General features: G+C 38.1%; 1 protein-coding gene across 1 annotated transcript in view; it reads left to right on the top strand.

Moving 5' to 3' along the window:
- Positions 1-20,808, top strand: part of CD109 (CD109 molecule) — a 71,495-nt gene that overhangs the window by 27,320 nt on the left and 23,367 nt on the right. The window contains exons 8-24 of the mRNA XM_041410699.1: positions 394-490; positions 1,531-1,666; positions 2,508-2,617; positions 4,324-4,563; positions 4,896-4,997; positions 5,088-5,150; positions 6,593-6,769; positions 7,647-7,799; positions 8,529-8,603; positions 9,044-9,104; positions 9,624-9,759; positions 10,523-10,640; positions 13,386-13,499; positions 13,705-13,923; positions 14,597-14,741; positions 15,476-15,652; positions 19,666-19,747. Coding sequence (XP_041266633.1) covers positions 394-490; positions 1,531-1,666; positions 2,508-2,617; positions 4,324-4,563; positions 4,896-4,997; positions 5,088-5,150; positions 6,593-6,769; positions 7,647-7,799; positions 8,529-8,603; positions 9,044-9,104; positions 9,624-9,759; positions 10,523-10,640; positions 13,386-13,499; positions 13,705-13,923; positions 14,597-14,741; positions 15,476-15,652; positions 19,666-19,747 — 2,205 coding nt within the window. The remainder of the gene's footprint in view (positions 1-393; positions 491-1,530; positions 1,667-2,507; positions 2,618-4,323; positions 4,564-4,895; positions 4,998-5,087; positions 5,151-6,592; positions 6,770-7,646; positions 7,800-8,528; positions 8,604-9,043; positions 9,105-9,623; positions 9,760-10,522; positions 10,641-13,385; positions 13,500-13,704; positions 13,924-14,596; positions 14,742-15,475; positions 15,653-19,665; positions 19,748-20,808) is intronic.

Raw genomic sequence — 20,808 nt, 5'->3', positions numbered from 1 at the left:
GTAAGCAAAATACTTACACTTCCCACATCCCATTTTAACTCTACTGCATATTAGTTATGATGCTACATCAGTGTTCTGTTCAATAACTTGCTTTTAGCTTAGTATAGTTAACTTTTGTACGTCATACAGTCCATGATAATTTTAATAGGTTTGTAGAGCTCGTGTAGTGGAAAGAGCAGCACTGTGTATCTTCTCCAGATTTTGGGCTTCCAGGTTTAGTTTTTCTAAACTGGTTTCAGTATGGCGAACTCCATGTTTCAAAGTAGAAATGTGTTCTGCCCATGTCTGAGGCCAGAAAATAAGATTTTAATATGATCTTTTGCCTTGAGAGCTCTTCAGGAGCCCATGTACTGGCGGGTGGTGTGTTGTTTGACTTCGCCTGATGTGTTTCAGGTACACATATGGAAAGCCAGTAAAGGGAACTGTAACAATCACTTGCCTTTCTGTTTCTTACTGGACAAACAAGAGAAATATAACAACAACAATGGAGGTGAGTCATCTCTTAGTATTTTCTTTAAGTCTGTGTCCTGTTGTGGGTTAAATGATGCTTGGAATCATTCCTGAATGCCAAGTTCAGCTGGAGAGTGTTAAATTCTCTTTAATTTCCAGCCTAAAGCATCTACATTCAGACTGCTTGTTGGGAATGATACTTGGCAGCTGTGCTCCATTTACTTGTGCCTGGAGGTTATTTTGGAGTGTACCAAATTACCCAGGTATAAAAATTTTCTAGAAGCTGCATAGGTGCTGGAGGACCCATGCTCAGGAATGCTCTGTGTCTGCCCCTGCATACTGAGCCCTGTGTCACAACGCTGGAGGAGAACACTCCAGTTGTCTAGGTGGAGCTCTAGCATGGTAGAAACCAAAGCATTTTGCCTACTAATTGCCAGCAATTACATTTGAGCTGCTGCACTAATTGTAACCTGAAGCATGAAATGTAGAAAGACACAAAGTTTCAATCTGAAGAGGTGATTGAAAACCTCTTAAAAGAGGTGATAGATTTGTTGCACTCTTGTTGCAAAACAGAACATTTTAGTTTTAAGACGTGGACTGTTAAAAAAGGATAAATTTTTGCTACATGAAGTGACTGTAATTTTCTGTTTGCTCGCTTCAGCCACTGTCTGACTTCAGAGTCTTCAGCAGCACTTAGTCTACAGAAACTCTGAGCTCAGATGCTGAATAGGGTATACCCCTCTCCTCAGGCAGGAACTTGTTCATTGTATTTTTCTGTAAAGCTTAGGTCCCACTGCGCTAGCCATGTAGAAGTGGATAATTCTAGAAATTAGGAAAAAAAAGTAACTTTTTCCATAAAGCATTCTTGCCTCTAAAAAAGTAGTGAACTTCTACTGGATTTAATAAAAATGGCTGCTGACAGCAAAAAAATAAAGGGTCACTGTTCATAATTTTCTGTTGTTTGCACTGCAAAACTTGTATGTGGAGAGAGTTAGAGGACTTAACCAGAAATAAGCTATAGTAGACAGAAAAGTGTCCTTGGGTTTTCTGACTCAAGAGTTATTTTTTCCTACCTTGCAGATAAATGGGTCTGTGAATGTAACCTGTAACAAGCTGATGTTGCAGAACTTGCATGCCGAGCAGTTGTGGCACCAAGCTGACAGCGATTTCACGGAGCCGATAGAAATGATCGCGGTGGTGACTGAGTCACTCACAGGTGTGTGGCTGTGGGAGCTCTTCTGACAGAAATCCAGAGTGCCTTACTGCTGTGTGGAAGAGGTTGGAGCTCTGGAAACATATCATGTACTGATGTCAGCACATCCACATTCAAATATATTATCTGAATGTTGCTTGCCTGGAAACTTAATAGTTTAACCAGCTGTTAACTCAGTACTGTGCTAAATGATTTATTAAATAACCAAGAAACACATTCTGATGGGAGCTTAAAGTCAGTGACTGATCATTTTTGGTGAGAAAAGCAGTCATAAAGAATTGCTAGCATTAGCCTGAATTTCACAAACTTGACTTTAATCATAAACTTACCTGATGTTGTGTATTTGTAAGCCACATTATTAGAAAGAGTTCCCTGGTCCTAGCTTGTCCACAGTCTAGCCTCTTCTAGGTGGACTGATTTGCAATCTGAGGGTTTTTTGTGAGTTCATGTTCCACTGTACCTTCCACATTAGAAAAAACAATCATGTGTACAAAATGTATGCATGTACCAGAAACTCGGTTTCATTAGAGACTTCGTGTAGAAACCCCAGCAAGGTGAAGCTGGCTGATTAGGGATTTAATGAATTTCTTCCTTGTGTCCTTCAGACACAGTCTGTGTGAGTGGAGCCCTGTGTGGTATATCTTATATTGCATTGTGGCAGGCAGTACCCGTGTATATTCCACTTTTATGCTGATGCTCAGCTAGAAGGATGAAGAATGATGGGGCAGAAATGGTGAAAAATGTGATAGAATCATTTCCAAGTCATGGGCAGTAAATTGTATCACTGCTAAAGTAATACATGTGTTAAGTGCATGTTGTCTAAACACCTACAATTATTCAACAGGAATCTCCCAAAATTCAAGTACCATCATATTTCCAAAGCAAAGTGACTATTTTATTGAATTTCTGGACTACACTAGAGTTATAAAGCCTTCTCTGAACTTCATAGCTACTGTAAGTTGTTTTGTCTGATTATCATCTGTGGATAAACAAATATGACTTCTCTATGTTTAGATAGCAGAGTTTGCCTTGCATTTTTAAGTGTAGTTTACAAATTTCTTTTCAAATTCTCTCTTTTTTCACAATACATATCAGCAAATACTAAACTTGGAGGCATTTGCTCTAGAAAAGGGTAAAGTGGCAGGGAATGCTGTAATCTTGGTAGGATGTATTTGTGTATAGTTATCAGCATTCTTATGGAAGAGAAATCTTCCCTAGCTGTTATTTTTGACTGTGCTTTGAAACAACAAATTAGTTATTAACTTTCAAACCTCTTTATACTATTTGTATATCTAAGTAACTATATATATGTATATGCACACATACACACATACAAATATATACTTTATATAGTGAATTTGTATATTTAAACAACTTTTACTTAACTCAGTTAAAACTCATCAAACCACATTGCTTTCAAGTGAAAGTGTTGTTTCTGCCTTCTGTCTTTTTCATGCCATCTGCAGTCCACTCATAGAAATATTTTATGTTCTTCATTCTGTCCTTCATCTGCATTCAGTATTTCTACATTTTGCAGAGGTTGCATATTTTATCACTGCATTTTGCTTGAAAAGGGGAGTTAATTTTACAATTCTTGAGCCTTTACTGTATAGAAATGTGACCTAAACAGCAGTGATTTAGGCTGAATATACTCTTCCAGAGTGGATTGGCTCAAGATGTAGCTGTATGTTAGCCTGATCATTTGGGCTTTTGGTTTTTGTGCTTTCCATTTTCTTTGCCAGCATCCCAGTTTGAATCCACCTGTTTTTTAGTCCTCTTCCAAAGGTGAACTGAGTGAGAGATAGCTGAAGCGTCTGTCAATTCTTGCAGCTGGCAGACAGGAAGGTTTCAGTTGTGCTGCCAAAGAAGTGAGAATTAACAGTGCTGCTGTTGCTAAAAAGTGGAGATCTTACATGAAGAGCATATACTCTTCAGAGAGAGAACAGGGAAATAGTGGCTGAGGAGGACTGGTAATGCACTGACATCTATGGGCTGAAAAAGGAAATACTAGTTCAGTGCATTTAAATATAAAAGTTCATTTTTTTTGTAGTATATAATGCAGAATAAGAATGATTTTACTGGATGAAAATCTGCTTGAATGTGGGCATGAAGGTTTTAAGGTGTAGTGCTGATCGATGTATGATGGAGTGAAGAAGCACGCTGTCAGTTTTGGGCCTGGTTTCAGTCTTCAACTCATTTGATGAATTCGTAAAAACATCTGACTCAGCACTATCTCTGCTCATCTGACTAATTTTCCTACCGTATTTAAATGTTAGATTTCCCTTTCTTGTGATGGTGAAATGCAAGTGATAAAATTAGGTATTCAGACTGTAGGTAGGATATGTATAATTTACTTGAGACACAAACATTTTCAAATAGAAGAGTAATTGTGAGAGCTGAAATGCAACATCTCCTTTCAGGTCCATTTACTTTGCTTTTACTCTTTTTTTATTCCCTGGAGTTATGAATAATTTTGTTCTTGCCTGATTTGCCTAGTTGCAGTGCTTACTAGGGAACAGAAATAAAGCTATCAATTTGTAAAAAATCTAAGGATGCATTATTTTTTTTAATGTGATGTGAGTGCAAATACATTGTTACATGCTATGTTTACTTTACCCTGTTTGGTGGGTTTGATAAGTGTTTTCTTTCTTTTTGTTTAGCTAAAGGTGTCGCGTTCTGATAGCAACCAGCTGACAGCTGAAGAGAGGCAGAATCTTGTAACAATCACTGCACAAGAGTCAGACCTGCTTTTCCATCACTCTTCACTTTCTCACCTGGAAAATGAGGCAACAGAGGAGAGAAATCTGACAGTCCATATCCTGAACTACACAGTTCCAGCAAATGGAGTAATTGATGTTGAATTTCCAATCCTGTCTGATACCAAAACTCTGAGAGTTCAGGTACTGCTTTGTAGCATGTTGCTTTGGAGTGTTGACACACTAAATTGCCTGGGCTGGGATCAGTGATATGCTGTCCTGCTATCTGCAACAGATGACCTGTCACCTATTGATATTTTTGTTACTTCATGTTACAGCTGTAAAGAAAGTTAGAGATCCTGTCAAATAATTGCATTTAATAATTGCACCATGATATCAAAGGAAATAACCCCAGATACCCAAAGCATAAAGCGGACTTTTGCTACGGCTGCCGTGCTCTTGTAAGCTGTACCACATAAATGAACACCACAGATTTTGCTGTTTTGTTAAGAGGTTTTTTTTGCACTGTCTTGCAGGCAGAGTTCCTCAGCAGTAAGACGGACATAGGTGTTTATGATGTGTTCAGCTCCCCCAGTCAGACTTACCTCCAGGTTAAAACAAAGAGCCAGGATATAAAGGTACAGTCTGAGACAAAACTTGCCTCGATTAAAGCCTAGTTACTTATGGTTTTTCCATACTCATCCATATGAACTGTGTGCTTTTCCTAGGCTGGGAAGCCTTTTGAGCTGAGCATTGCAAGCAACAAGCCAGTGAGAGAGTATCACTATCTGGTAAGTTACAGGCTTTGCATATGGGGACAATCCAAGGTGATCTTTACCAACTTGACAAATACTCCAGTGAGTGGAATGTGATTAAACATTTGAGATCTGGCATTTTTTAAATGTGCTTTGGGGAAGAGAAGGCCCAAAACCTTCCTTTCCACTAGGAAGGTCCTTTTTGAAAGGGAACTCTATTATTCTACCTTAGGAGTAAGGAAGTTCTTCTCTGACCTGGGTGTTGGGTTATCTCTGCTTGCAGATGTGAGACAAGGCACAGCTGTGAGACCAATACTGTTCCTGACTGTGCAGAGCATCTGCAATGGGAGAAGGGACAAGGATGTCCCAGGAGCAGTCCAAACTGTGGCCTTGTCAGCAGGTCCTGCAGATGCAGATGGAAGCAGGGGCCCAGTGGATCCTGTCTGCAGATTCAGGAGTGTCAGGCTCAGCCTGTGGGTGCAGGGGGAAAAGAGCTGCCTGCTGAGAAAACAGATGGTTGAGTGGACAGAGGGGCATTGTTAACAAGGAAGATTCATAGGAAGCATTTTAAAATAAATGTCTTGGGTAGTGGCTTAATTGCTCAGCTGCTCTACTGTATCTTGAAGGATCAGAAACATTTATTATATATACTATGGTAAATTTCCCATCCTTTAACACATGCCTGTCTTTTTCACAGTCTGCATCTTAGTGTCTTAGTAACCATGGTAGCTAGGATTCTTTTTCTTTCACGGACTTTAACAGTAAACTGAATTAGGAAAACCTTGTAAAATTTGGGCATTCATATGTATTTTCTAAATTCGAAACACTCTCTAGAAGGTTTAAAATAAATCAGGTCTGTGCAAGCAAAGGCAGGGAACTAGCTGCCCTTCATCTCTCTGTCTTCATTAGTAAGTGTATGATCCAGTAGGAAAAAAATTTAGGGTGAAACAATTGAAATCCAGGTATTAGGAGTAGCTTCAGGCTAGCTCTAATCTGATCTGTTAAAATGAATGTCTACTATTAACTGGAACACATTACTGAACTCTAGTTCATACTCTCTGTGAGGCAAACCAGGTGTTCTAAGTAGGGGTGTTCTGGAGGTTTGCTTTTAAAACTATGTGCCTGATCCAAACTCAAATGCTGTTACACATGATAACCCACATGTTACACATGATAACCCACATGAGCCAACCCTATTACTGTTGTATATTTATGTTCTCATATCATATGTGTGCACTTGGTGTAGTTCTTTACTTGTCCATAGTGATACAGCAATTAAAACATGGGAAAAAATATATTATTTAAATATTACATCAGATACCATGCCCATTTTCAGAGAACTGGCATACCAGTTAGTGGAAAAAATAATAAATCACAGCTATGTGTCTCTTCTTTAGCAGCTACTTGTAGAACCAATTGCTGATGACATATTGAGGACACCAACAATTTGAGTGTTTAATTTTTTTTTTCTCTTTCAGGTATTATCTAAAGAACAAATTATGGCTTTTGGCACAAAATCTACAAAAACATTCACTTTAACAGCAGAAAATTCCTGGGCTCCTTTGATATCTATACTTGTATTCTACGTAGATGAGCTTGGAGTGGTTGTAAATGATGCCCTCACTGTCCCCATCCAGCCTGCTTTGGATGACAAGGTAATTGTATTGAACTTGAATCTGAGACCATGATTTTGTCTGGGTGTTGTGTGGTAGCTTAAAAAAATTTTCTTTTAGATTATAGGATTGTAAATGTAAAAACTTTTCATTGAGGATCTAACCTGAAGTTTGTGCAAGTCTTTAGAAAGACTTTTGATGATACCAGTGCAATTGGGGTCCAGTTTTTGCATATTCGAAAGTCCTTTCTACTGGTGCTGTGTTTTCCACGTAAGCAGATGCACAGCATCTCCTTGTGTTTTTGGTGGTTTGGTCAATTACTGAGCCAAAGGTTACTCTGGCCAATATGGTGACAAGGTATCATATGGGTATTAAATTTACATAATTGCAGAAGTTTATAAAGACCTTGTTCTAGCCAGGTAGTGGTCACATTGTGACCAGTGTTTGTGTTTCATGTGAATATCCATACTTTAACTCAAAAAAGTTTGAAGAAGAGTGGGGAAATGCCTATTGCATCACTGAATTGATTTTTCCAGCTTGCTTACCAGGATGAGATTTGGTCCTTTGTGCAAATAAAGGCCTCCCTATAACATTTTGTAGGTGAGACCATCCAAAGGCTGGATGGGTTCAAATTCTTTCTCTGCTCTGGAGACTTCAACACCTACAACCAGAAATCAGTAGAGAGCCTGTTTGTCCTGCTGCGTGAGAAATGTCTCAGTTTGCCTCCTGAGTTATCAAGTTACCAAAAGTCCTAGGAAAAAGACTCTCAGAGGTCTCCAGTGTCCAAAGGTTCTATGAAAAGCAAATCCAGGGTCTTAATTATAGCCAAATAATCGAAAAAACCTATTTCCTGGGAGTTGTTAACAGCTGTAAATATCACTGTAGAATTTAAATCAGTGCTGTGTTTCACTTTTTCTAGATTAAAATCTCTTGGAGCAAAGATAAGGCCAAGCCATCTGAGAAAGTCTCCCTTAAAATCAGTACAACACAGCCAGGATCAGTAATTGGACTTTCAGTTATTGATAAAAGTGCAAAGCTTCTGGGAGAAAGTAGTGACATAACAGAAGAATCTGTAAGTATATGGGAAAAGGAAGTTGTCATTATTGTATGAAAGATGTATGTTTGTGGAAATGTTACAGATTATATGCTGAACAAGCAATGTTCTTTGAGCATGATTTTTAACATGTAATTATGCAATTTATTTTACTTTTGCAAGCCGTATGAGTGGCAGAGACTGTAAGGCTTAAAAGGTAATAGGCACAGCATTTCCAATTCCAATCAATACTTCTTTGTTCTTCACTTGGTAAATTGTTAAGACTTGGCTGTTTCTTCTTTCAGAAAAGACAATGTCAGAAAACAACCCTAATGATTTCTTTGTGCTATTTAAAATAAATAATATAAAATAAAGATTTTTTTTTTCTTAATTGGGAGGGCAGAATAAATTATTCATATGTTCAAATTACCTTTGGTTGCAGAAGCTCTACTGCATTTACAATTTGAAAGAGATTACAATATATATAATTCCTAAAGTGCTCAAAGGACATAGCCTAAGTGCCATAAAATATCAATGGGCTGTAGGCTTTATTCCAGGTTTATATAGAGCCTTGGTCACTCTTCCATTAATCATAAAACCACTACAACCTAACCCCCTTCATCCTGTCACAGATTATTTTCTTTTGGGCATGAGAGCTAAGCAACCTATAGCTCGTGGTACAGCTGTATGAATGAGCAACAGTGAAAGTTCTTAAAATGTGAGTTGGCATTCAGTCTGTGGATGATTTTGTTTTTTTTTTTTCCTTAGGTCCTCCATGAGCTCAATTTATACAGCACAGTGCAGTATTTCCCCCTGGTCAGAGGTTCTTTTGGTGTATTTCAGGTACTGGGGTTTTCTTCATAATTCTAGGCTGGTTTTTTTTTTTTTTTTACTGCTTAGTGATTTGAACGTCACTTGCTAGAAAAAAGTGAACTTCCTAACTTTTGCAGCTGTAGACAATGTGATGTTTTCATGGCTTATATGAGCTTCAAATTGTGAATCTTGTCAATATGTAATACTGTGAATGCCATATTTATAAGTCCATAAATACAGGTTGCTTTATGCCTGATATAGTCTTCACTTTGAAAAGTTTTCAGTTATTAAGGCAATATTCAGATTCATATAATCTCAGTTTTTTAGGTTTATGTATATTATTTGCTTTAGTTTTATGCTTGCTTTATGACTTTATTTACCTAAAAAGAAAGAAGGAAAAATAAAATAGATAAGCATTGTTGATGTCCTGAATGTCCTGTATTGAGATATACTGTATAAATTTTATCCAGAAATGCAGCCTTTGGGTATCAACTGATGCAGTTCTTGAGGAGGATAAGGAACATTTTCTTTGTAAGTAATATAACAAATGAAGCCAAATCCAATTTACTGAGTGGGGAAGGAGGTCCATGGGATAGGGCCCCTGGTATGTCTTCTTACTGTGCTGCACACAGGTTGCATCCAGCCTTGAAAATCATTACCATTTCAAAGGTTGAAGACATACAAAATTCATACGATCAGCATTTCAGCAATTTTCCTTTTTCACTGCAGTGACATTACCCCTAAAAGCCTGAGGATGAGTGGAGTTTTTGTTTGCAGCTCCAGTTGATATATATTGCAGTGGTTTGTCATGTGTAGCCAAATTACATCAGTTTCATCCACACTCCACCACAGAGGTCATGTAGAAATTTGTGTGAAACTTTTTTATTCTTAAAATAAAAAAGTTCCTAGTATCCTAGAGTTGTCTTACCATATGTAACAAAGCTATAGATTAGACTCCATGCAATATATTAATTTGACTTTTCTTAACTGTATTTATTTGTGCTGTCTAAATATAGATTTTGGAGTAGGACAGTATATTTTATTTTGTAGATGGTGGAATGATACCCATAGAGGATGGTTTTGGTGATGATATGCCGGTATCTAAAAACGGACCTCCTGATTTCAGCAATCTCTATGTGAGGACACATTTTCCAGAGACTTGGCTTTGGACTGACATTAAAACAAGGTAAAAGTTAGAAGCAAAAGGAAAACAAAAGGAAAACTTTTTTTTTTTTTTTGTGTTTCAGTAGTATTCTGCACCAGTGCTGATGAACACTGCTTTAAAAATGTAGATTTATATTCTGCTACCACCTAGAGGCCACAAGTGAGATTGGAGATGGAAAAAATGAGAAATTGTACAACTGCACAAGAGAGGATTATGCCTGACTGAAGGCCTAGGAGTTTCAATAGAAGTTAGATAAAAGTCCTGAAGACAAAAGGAATAAACCCTTACTTTTACAAATGGGGAGATAATGGATAGGGAGACCTAGCCTCTTTCTCTACAGTATATAAAAAGATGGGTGATTAGCCCAGAAAGGGAAATCTCTTGCTATTTGCACCTAATTCAGTGAATAGATCAAACTGTCAAGTGATGGTGAAATCTGACCTGTGTCATGAAGAACAAATCTTGTATTCTTTTACAGTTGAGAAGTTCAGGAAGCAACCATCACCTGGGATTGTTTAAAAGGACCTGTAACAGTGGATTACATGTAATGTGATCCAGTGTAATTGCCTTCGATTCATGTAATTTAAAATATTTAAAATTTTAAAAATAATTTTGATTCCATCACAGTATTTCTAAATGGTTAGAAAAAGGAAAATGGATAATGAGCAACTTTTCTTTCCAGGAATTTGGACTTAATTTTTCCAGCATTTTAAACATATGTGTCCACTTAATGATGTCTGTAAATGGATGGTTCTGAAAGTCTGCTCTCCCCTTCTGCCATCAGATCTGACACAGAAACCACAGTGGATGCCATTGTTCCTGACACCATCACATCCTGGGTAGCCAGTGCTTTTGTGGTCTCTGAAAGCGGCGGGCTCGGAGTGACGACTGCTCCGGTGGAGGTACCATCTCACTAGAGAGTTCTCCTGTAGGGCTGGTTACACTGCAGGTTCTTGCTAGACTCCAATTTAGTTCTAACAGTAGCATCTTCTTGTACTAATGAAGAGATTGAGAGTTCACGTGTGTTCAAGCTGTAGAGAAAACATCACTGAAAACATACATGATACTGTATCTACCTTCCCTTCCTGCTCATATGAATATCTAAGACTGCACACAGATATTTGGATGCCTGTTTCTGTTGGAGAGGGTTTTTTTGTTAAATTACTTCCAGGATGTGCCCATTTCAGAATCTTTGTATGTTGGAAGGCAGAGTGACTCTTTGGGAACAGTGTTCCATGTTTTCTTGGCTCTGCCCAGAGAGCAGTCCATGAGTTGGTAATTCATGCAGTGAGGTTTGCACAGACTGGCAGGGGAGAGGTGGCTGGGATGTGAGAGGAATTTGCCTGCTGTTCTGCTAACACTTATGCCTAATGCTTACCCCATGAGGGAGAACAGTTGATTTAAGGCTAAATTGATCTGTCAAAAGCAGTCCTAGAGTAAAAACAGGTACAACCTGCTGTAGGTAAACTTGCAGGGGGCTTGGACTAAATGTCATCCAGAGGTCCCTCCCAGCACATTCTGTGATCTGTAATAGGTGCTGAGTTTTGGATGACTTAGCTTGAGGAGCAGAGTGGACACTGAGAGCTGGCATGGGATGAGAGTCCCGTTGCTCCCAAATTCCTGTGTCCTGAGGCTCTTTTCTTGCTTCCAAGTGTTTGAGGAGTTCAGAAATTTAAGCTAAATTTAGCAGCCCTCAGGTTAGATCTCTAACCTGAGATTCCCAGTGTACAAGTGCAGTTGTCCTAGGATCACACTGTATTCAATGAAACCACTACTTAGAGAAGTGTTTAGCCTGTTTAAAATATGAATTAATTCTTGAAGTCTCATTTAGTTAGTATTTTACATACACAGAAGAATCTGTCCATTCATTATGTGAGGTTCCTAGAGAAACTGTGTTCCTATCAAAGACAATTTCACTTCCATACCTGAGTTTAGAAAAGTTGAGTCTGTGGTAGTGAGCTGTAGATTTCCATCTTGGTTCCTGGACTAGTGTCAGCATAGCCTGAAGACAGCCAACTTACCCATTTAAGTTCTCATGCCCTCAAATTCTTGGGGAGGGGCAATTTTTGAGATCCAAGCTGAGATCTAGGTCCAGATTTCACAGTTGGCTGCTAAACCAGACACAGAGCTTGTGCTTTGAACATCCTGACCTAAACTCCACTACAGAATTTGGAGCCCAATCTGGATTTTGTGGCTAAGGCTCCTTTGAGACTGGAATCTTGATTCTTGTTTCTTTCACTTGGCTTGGCAGAGATGGGACAGAAAGAGGAATAGTTTTCTGATTAAAACTGTAAGGAAATACACACTTGGCCTCTCATCCTCAAATGTGAGAAGGCTCCAAGTAGAACAGATGTTGAGATAATAGTGTAGCTATAATCACCCCCATGCACTGTTCAGTATTCTCTGTTGTTAGGACATTTAGGTTGTACTTAGAGTTCCATATGGCTGAAACATGTTAATCAGTACCATACAGAGAGGCAAGCAAGACGTGAGAAATGTAATGGGGGAAATAAATGACATCTGCGTGCTTTATGTCATGTACTGCTTTGCATCATGGTTTTATTTTGACTTCTCCTACACAGAGTGTCAGTAATTTTACTCAGTTGTATTTTTGTAATATACTGGCATATTACTGAGTGTAAAACTTCAGTTTTAAAGAAGAGTAAAACAAAAACAACAAAGAAAATAGGAGCATAGGGAAAATCTTTACTATGAACAAACCTAAAAAATTCTCCATCAGAACCTCTCTAATGTTTAATATCTAAAGAAGTTTATGACTCTGAGAGCTTCACAACTTTTTTTTTTTTTAGGGAAAGTATTGGAATATTTGCTAGCTAGAAAAAAAAGGCTGAGGGATTTTTGTTTCTGAAACTCTGTATGCTTGGAAGATGTTTTTAAATGCAAACTGAATTAAAATACTTTTTAGTTGACATTTTGATAATAAAGGATAGCATGTTTCAGCCATTCTTATTGTACAGATGTTCATAAACAGTGAAAATTTGATCAAATTCAGCTTGATAAGACCTTACCATTGACTTCTTAGAGGCAAGATTTCTTCCAAAACCCTCTGTTCACAGATAAAAGAAACTGCTTGCTGGTATACTTCTGCAGTTTATATTTTAATTAATATAGTATGTATTTTTAGAAGTATAGCTAAAGAACTTATGCTAAGATTAATCTTACTAAATAAAAAAAACCAACAACATTGTAAGGTATTGTTTAGTTGCAAAATTTGGGTGAGGCAGTTATTTAGTTACTGGTGTGTTGACATGAAGATAGGTCAACTGACATTGATCCATCACTTGTGTACTCAAAGCAATTCAGTTACCTTAATGAGAGCTCAGGACAGAGCACAGCTTCCAAACTTGTTGGATGATAGACTCATAGTCCAAATTCAGTTGCCTCTGTTGGGACTGCCCTGTCAAAGCTGTTGGCATCTCTCATCTGAATGGTGTCTCTAAAGGTGCTAATGACCAGAAGTACCTTCTCCTCCTGTTTCAGCTCTGCAGTAACATGTTTTGTCAGCTGTAGAGTACAGCTAAACATTACTCTGTCATTGAATTTAAAAGTGATTGGAAGACATGTTGTATAGTAATTTTCTTTCTAGTCTCTGGTTTTAAGGGTTCATGACTGATTTTGTTTTGCAGCTAGAAGTTTTTCAGCCTTTTTTCATTTTCCTGAACCTTCCATACTCTGTCATAAGAGGAGAGCAGTTCATTTTGGAAGTGAACATCTTTAATTATTTGAAAGAAGAAGCTGAGGTAACATAACAATTTCTTTATATTTCAATGTTACTAGATATTGCTGGGTTTTCATCACTGGTGGAGACCATGTCTTTCTTTGTGAGAACTGGTGTATTTTCTTCAGAGGGCAGACCTATTTCTCTATACACAAAACAGGTGGCAGCTTATGAAAGCACCTTTTCAAAATTACCACTTTTTATTGCAAATGTTACTGTATTTACAGGTTACTGTGATCCTGGATATCAATGATGCTTTTGAAATTATTCTAACATCCAATGAAATAAATGCTACAGCAAATCAACAATCTATATCTGTACCAAGTGAAGATGGGAAAACTGTTCAATTCCCAATCAAGCCAAAACAGCTGGGAGAGATTCCCATCAAAGTGACAGCAATATCGTCTGCTGCTTCTGATGCTGTTATCCAGAAAATTATAGTCAAGGTAAACAGTCTGCAGCTTGCCTTATTCCTGAAGTAAATTGTTCCCAAAACCAGACTACCTTGGGCAGCAAAAAGGCAAACCAGTGTACTTGTCGCCTCTTTCTCTGCTTGATTGGTTTGGAGTCAGGTGACATTAAGTAGAAAATACTTCTCATAAAACAAATTTTTAAAAGTCCTTTAAAATTCTTTAGATCCCCTTCCAGGAATGAACTCATAGATCTGTTCTATTACAGATAGTTTGTCCAACGCTTCTTGAAAGCTGTTTTTGTATCACTGAACCCCTGGTGCTGCAGCTCATTTAACACCCTGTGCAGAGTGGACCTGGTGACTGTTTTAGATGAGTGCAATTGATTTTGCCGTACATCTGCCTTTCATTTGGGCCTATTTTTGATTAATATTTCTGTATTTTGGTACAGGTAGAATTTTAGCTTCCAGATTTTCTGGTAAACCAGACACTGATAAGACTTGCCTAGATTTGGATGTCTAAGTCTGATTCAGGTTAGGATCTATTTCATTGGAAGGTGGTAGATATTTGTGTATCTCATCCTGCAGTAAAAGCTTAAGATTATAGGACCAAACAATGGGTGAGGTTGGAAGGGAGTAGAATGACCTTCCTGCTCAGGGCAGGATCAACTACAGAAGGATACTCAGAATCCCTGTCTTTATTTTTATAGGCTGAAGGACTGGAACAGACATATTCTCAGACAGTCCTTTTGGATTTGACTGGGAATAAACGACAAACAGTGTCAAAAACTTTGGAATTCACTTTTCCTTCTGATGTTGTAAGTGACAGTGGGAGAGTGCAGGTCACTGCTGTTGGTAAGAATTAACTTACACTGTTTCTATCATTAGGGAATGAATTAAGGCATTAATTTTTATTTGTCTGCAATGTAAATAGGTTGAATCATTAAGTCACAGTAATTTACCATCATGCATTATGCTAAACGTAGGGAGACCTTATGGATGGAGTGTTCTATTCCTTTAATTTGTTTAATTTATGACAATATGGTGTTTGTAAGGTATTTTCAGAGTTACAGGTTAGATTTTGGTCAGGAAGGTCCTGCAAAGTTTTCTAGTATCCCGTTCTAATTATTCTGTCTGCAGAATGATACCTGTAACCTGACTAACTGTTGTTTACTGTGACACCTAGGCTTTGATAACTGTAGGTGAGAGAAGAAATAAATGAGGTTTCAAATACATACCACTATTGAAACATTTTCCTGGATTAAATAGATGTTGGTTTTGTGGGGTTTTGTTTGTTTGGTTAGGGATTTTTTGGTTTTGTTTTTGTTTTTTTTTTAAATGGCAACTCTTTGAACTCTTTGAAATTACTCTGTAGTTGGAAGGGTCTGTAGGGAGCTGCATCAGTGGGCATAAAGTGCTGAAGGAGATGAAGTATGAAGTATCTTTTCTGCCTGCTTAGAGGTGTTTAGTAGAAACATTCCTAATATATCATATTTTCTCCCAATTTAGATTATAACACCCATTATATATGAAGTGTGCATTTATTTGTAGTAAGCTTTAGTTTATTTTGGTTGAATTTTATCTTTCAGGTGATTTACTGGGGCCTTCTATCAACGGTTTGTCATCATTGATTAAGATGCCTTATGGCTGTGGTGAACAGAATATGATCAATTTTGCTCCGAATGTTTATATTTTGCAATATTTGACTAAAACCAGGCAGCTGAGAGAGGATATTAGATCAAAAGCAGTATCGTTTATGAGAAAAGGTCTGTATGCATAAAATAAGGATGTTAGATTTTTAAGAGCTTTTCCTAGTAAAAAAAAATCTCTGTGACTCTGCATCTGGTGTTAGTAATATTGCTCAGTTTGTGTCATGAGAACTGGAAGAGAACTCACTTTTTTCTTTTTCTTCCACTTTATTCTGAGTTGATATAATTAGAGAGCAAATTATTTTGTTTACAAGGGCAAGTTTTCTCAGAAAAAAGTTGTTGGTTTTGTATAAATGCTTTTTTTCATCTGTGAAATGCGTTTTAGAAGGTAATTCACATGGATTTCTTAGATGGTTATTACTTCTCATCTGATAAAACCACATGTGAACAACCATTTCTGATCTCTGCCTGAAGCACAGCAGTTCAAAATGAGTCAGTGAGCAGAGTGAACCATGTTCATCCCACGTCTTCAGTGACACATCCTGACCTGACATGTCCTTGTAGAGCTCAAGGAGTGGCATTTGATCTCATAGCTGGCTTTTTTGCCCACACAAACTTTAGGCTTGGTCAGAAGTGAACTCTGTGCCAGAAATCAAAAGCTGGAAAATTTTAGTTGGAAACTGTTACATATTTGAATCAGGAGATACTCCAGAGCATCACAAACTTTGGAGACCACAGTTGCACTCTGACTTTTGGATCTGACAGTGTCTGACTGTGGTGTCCCACACTCACCATGAGTCAGTCTCCATGCTGAGCCTGCTTCTCAGAGAGCAGTGACACCAGCCCCATGTGAGCTACACCCCTACTAAGGCATCGTGATGACATTTTCAATTCTTGTTTACTCTCTCTAAGTCTTTTTTGTTTGATTTTTTTAAAGTTGTTGACATTTCCCCTGGAAAAGGCACAACTCAAAATAAATTTGCCTTTCATCAGGATTCCAATTTTCTGTCAAAGCAGTTAAATGAATTTTTTTTTTAAACCCTTCCTACTACATAGTTTAGTTGAAAAGTACAGTGGGGAGGAAGAGATGTGTTATGTAAACAGCTACTCTGAAGTTTGTAAGCAATCTGTCACTCTTTTAAGACTGAGCTTTGGTACCATAGTTTTCTGAAGTTTTCCAATAGTGGATTTATTTAAGTTATTTCAAAGCAAATGAAAATTAGAGGCTTAAATGTCACTTACATGCAGATTGTATTGTGTTCTTAACTTTGTTCTAAGGCTCTGAAATGAGGTACGTGTTTTTAACACTGTAGGTGCCAAAACATTAAGTATGCTGAAATATATGTAACCTTAACATAGAAAAGAACCACAATCTAAAAATATTCTGGCTTTTTTTGCTTTATTTTAATAATTGTTTTCTGTTGTTGCACTGATTATTTTTTCAAGTGTAATCTTCAAGTTGAAATTAACTTTAGCTTAAGATGTAATTTTTATAGACTCAGTTTTTGAAAGGATGTTATGAAGTTTAATTGAAAATGGACTATTTAGCATGTCATAATTCACCAAGTATTTAAAAAAGTAACCTCAGAATCTGAAGTAAATATAATTAATTTATGGCTAAATACTTGTGAGAAGAAGGGATCATATAGCTAGCAGAAACTGCTATATGCTCTTTCTTTTAGCAGTTTTGTTTACTTAGAACAAAGGCAAAGCCAAAGAAAAGTTGCCTTTTAAGCACATTTCTTAATTGTGGTAATGACAAATCCCATCTTTAAATCACTTTTTCTGAAATGAAAAAAAAAAACCTGGTTGGTCTAAAAGCTTTTTTGTTAGACCCAAAGAGGTAAAGATTTTGAGCAGAATTTCCAAGCTGTGTGAAAGGTGAGATCCTTTAGTCTTCCACATCTTTCTGAAGTCCTTTCCATCCTGATACATTCCTCTTTCAGCCTTGTGAGCTCTTTTCAGCGAGCCTTCTACATCTCTTGGGTTCCAGCCAGCCCTCTGAGAATATCAGTGGACATCTTCATAAATAGGATCCTTCTTTTCCTTCCGTGCGTTGACGTTTTTCACGTGTGACTGAGTGCCCGCTGGACCGAGCGTGGCGGTTCGCGGGAGCCTCCAGCTCTCCTGTTCCAGCGTTCCTGCGGGCGTTCCCGTGTTAGATACGCTCGTGCTGGGAGACTTGCGTGACTGCAGCAGGGCTGGCACTGAGACTAAAGCAAACAGAATGTAGGAAATAGCTGAGTGATCTCTCCCCCTCTGGTTCTGCTCATCTTTCTGATCCTTGCCCAGCCTACGTTCTGAGATGAATTTGTGCCTCTGTAAGGGCTGCCCGGCAGTCTTTGTTAAGCAGGCTGAAAGCTGTAGTCTAGTGCTTTTACACTACCAGCAGGATGGTGATTATAATACTTATTGTTGTGTGTTGCCAGTTCTGCAAAGAGGCAGAAGACCTTATTTTCAGGCCTTGCAGTCAGATACTTTTGAAGAGGAAGCAGTCTGTATATATACATGTATTTGTGCTCCTCACAGAACATTATTTGGAGGCTTAAACTTTGACAGTGAATTTGCTTTTCCTGGGGAGAAATGCCACTCATTCCTTCTTCTTTTTCCTTCCACTTAGTATCATTAACTGAGCTGACAGGTGTGTCTGTATCTGAAAGATTCACCAGTTTTAGTGACGTAATTAGCCACTGTCATGCTAAATACATAATAAACCCCCTATATTAAAGCAAAAATTTCGATTGCAAATTCTTCTAAAGAAGACCCAAAAGCTAGATTTCTTGCTACAGGGGTTACATGGGAAGGTACCCAGATTCATAGCTGTATTTCTCATTCTCTTCTATTGCAGACAGACCATGACTAGGAATTCATTTTATACTGGCACTTAGATTGAGGGACCAGGCCATTTGTTCCTCAGTGATTAGGGGTATGGTTCACTCTCTGTGCATCTGCAGTCAGGATGGTATGGAAGTAGGTGATTAATTCTTTATTAGTGAAAGCAAGGAACATTTTTCTGGGATGTTGTAGCTGGATAGACCTCACGGGACATATTTGCGTACATTCATTCATTTGTGTAGGACTTACTGATGGTTGCCTGAGAGTTTTCTTTCTGCCTGTCTGATTCTGTATTGTGTCTGTATCTATGAGGTCTTCAATTAATGAGTATATTTTCTTAATTATAATAGCTAAAATAGTCAAACCAAGGGAAAAGGCAAAGTGGAGGGACAGAAATAATGTGTTATGAAATGCTGTAAATAGATGCTGTTACTATTCTGGATTCACAAATGGCAGGCAAAATGCAAGGGAAGAAAGGCTTTAGATACCAGAAGCTACAGTGAGTAGCATATCATAGGAAGCTCTTAATTTCTAACATGAATGAACACTGGTTCTGTACAGAGGTCATGTATGAGTGAGAATGCTGCTGGTGGTTGTGAGCAGCCATTGAGGCCTTTTATTATGGGTGTCCTGCAGTCAGGAGATAGCTGCACTTGTTCAGGATATTGAAAAAAATCTTAGCGTAACATTTTAAATGGTTCTTCTTAGGATTTCAGGATCTTCAGGTCTTTTGAAATTTTTCACTAATTTCAGAACAACCAATTTTCAACTTGCTTTTTCTGATGGCAAGCCTATTGATTTGTCAAAAAACACCTGAAGAGGAGGCCTGGTTTTCCAGCAGCATTTGTTGCCTTGTCCTTCCAGTTAGATAACACTCAATTTTTGCTTGTGCTGTAAAGATGGGGCACTTCTGCAGGTACACAAGATCCCCAAAATGATGAAGCAAGGAACTATAGCTGCATCTCTGCTCTGCTCTCACTGCTGTGCTCCTGGAATCGCCGGGTGTGGGAGCACATCTCTGCACTGGTTGGGTAGCTGATGAGCAGCCACAGGAATTTCTGATTCTCCTTTTGTAGATGGGTCCTTCCTATTGCTGCCCACTTCCTCACCATTTTTTACATGGTTTTGTGTGTCCCTGCATATTTGGGAGTTTTTTTATGAAATACAAGCTTAAGTAGTGCCCTTCTCAACCTTAGAAAATGCCTTGGTTCATATCAGCAGTTTCAGGTCCAGTTTGTGCAGAAACCCACATAAGAGGAAAGTGTTCAATACCTGTCTCTACTTTTCCACTTCAGGCTACCAAAGAGAGCTGCTTTTCCAGAGGGATGATGGCTCTTTTAGTGCCTTTGGAAATGAAGATCCTTCTGGGAGCACATGGTGAGTAGTTCTGCCAGAAATCATTGTGGAATTTTAGTTTTTTAGATATTGTCCCTGCATCTGAAAAGTTTTTGTGAAGCTGGTAAAAGTTTCCAGCTGTATTAGACTTCTGCCTGGTTTTCATTAGGTGTTTAGGCCAACTCTAAGTCTTTCTTGCTGGATAACATATTGTCAAAGGCATTATTAGGGCAAGGCTTTTTAATTTTGGGAAAAAAAAAGGAATAATGAATTATTTTAATCAGATAAATAGTTTAGTCTGAAGGTTTTTTTTTTTTCTGTTGCTTTCCTCAAAGGAATGAAGAATTACAATTAAATTAGTAATTCTTGCACTTGACTGAAACCATTTAGGGCTGTGTGATCATCACTGCTTCAATCAGATTATCACTTATTTCCATACTGGAAGCTGAAGACTGACTGAGACATTTTGTAGGGGTCAACAGAGTTATTGGTGGTAAAAATTTGTTCTACTTGCATCTGTCACAATTCCTTTTATTGAGATTGTAAACACAGCTGAAAAAGTCTTTTCAGTGCTGAGTTTCAGTCCAGGATGCATACTCCAGAGTGTAGTTATGGAAGCCAGATAGATAACGGAGGGGGGTTCCAGTGCTTTGTTCTGCTAACCCTTGCTCAGTTTAGATGTACTGAGATATTTCAGCACATGCTTCTGTCCCTATTACTGTGCCACTGAATGAGACTTACTTCTGGACTCAGTGGGCATCTTTCATTGACATCAGCAGGATTTGCCTTTGACTCAATATTGATGGATTGGAAGATGAAAATTGTTTACCTGTACTGGCAACTCTAGTACTTAAATAGTGCAGTGACAAGTTACATGAATGCACATTTGGAAAGAAGGGAGTCGAGGGATAATGTGGGATTAATAATAAAACAACCAAGATTCTTTCAAGGGTATCATTACAGGGATAGTGCTGGTAGTTAACATCAAACCCGTTACTGCATTACTTTGTAAATTATAACTTCTGTCTAGCAACAGAAGGCAGGAGAGCAATGTTTGAATAAAGATACGCTTGTGCTGGCAGACTCAGAGTCTATACTCTGTA

The sequence above is a fragment of the Onychostruthus taczanowskii genome, unplaced genomic scaffold (assembly GCF_017590055.1).
Source record: "Onychostruthus taczanowskii isolate IOZ18803 unplaced genomic scaffold, ASM1759005v1 scaffold33, whole genome shotgun sequence".
NCBI lineage: Eukaryota > Metazoa > Chordata > Aves > Passeriformes > Passeridae > Onychostruthus > Onychostruthus taczanowskii.
Note: the sequence above shows the minus strand (reverse complement) of the source record. Positions and strands in the feature narration are given on the sequence as shown.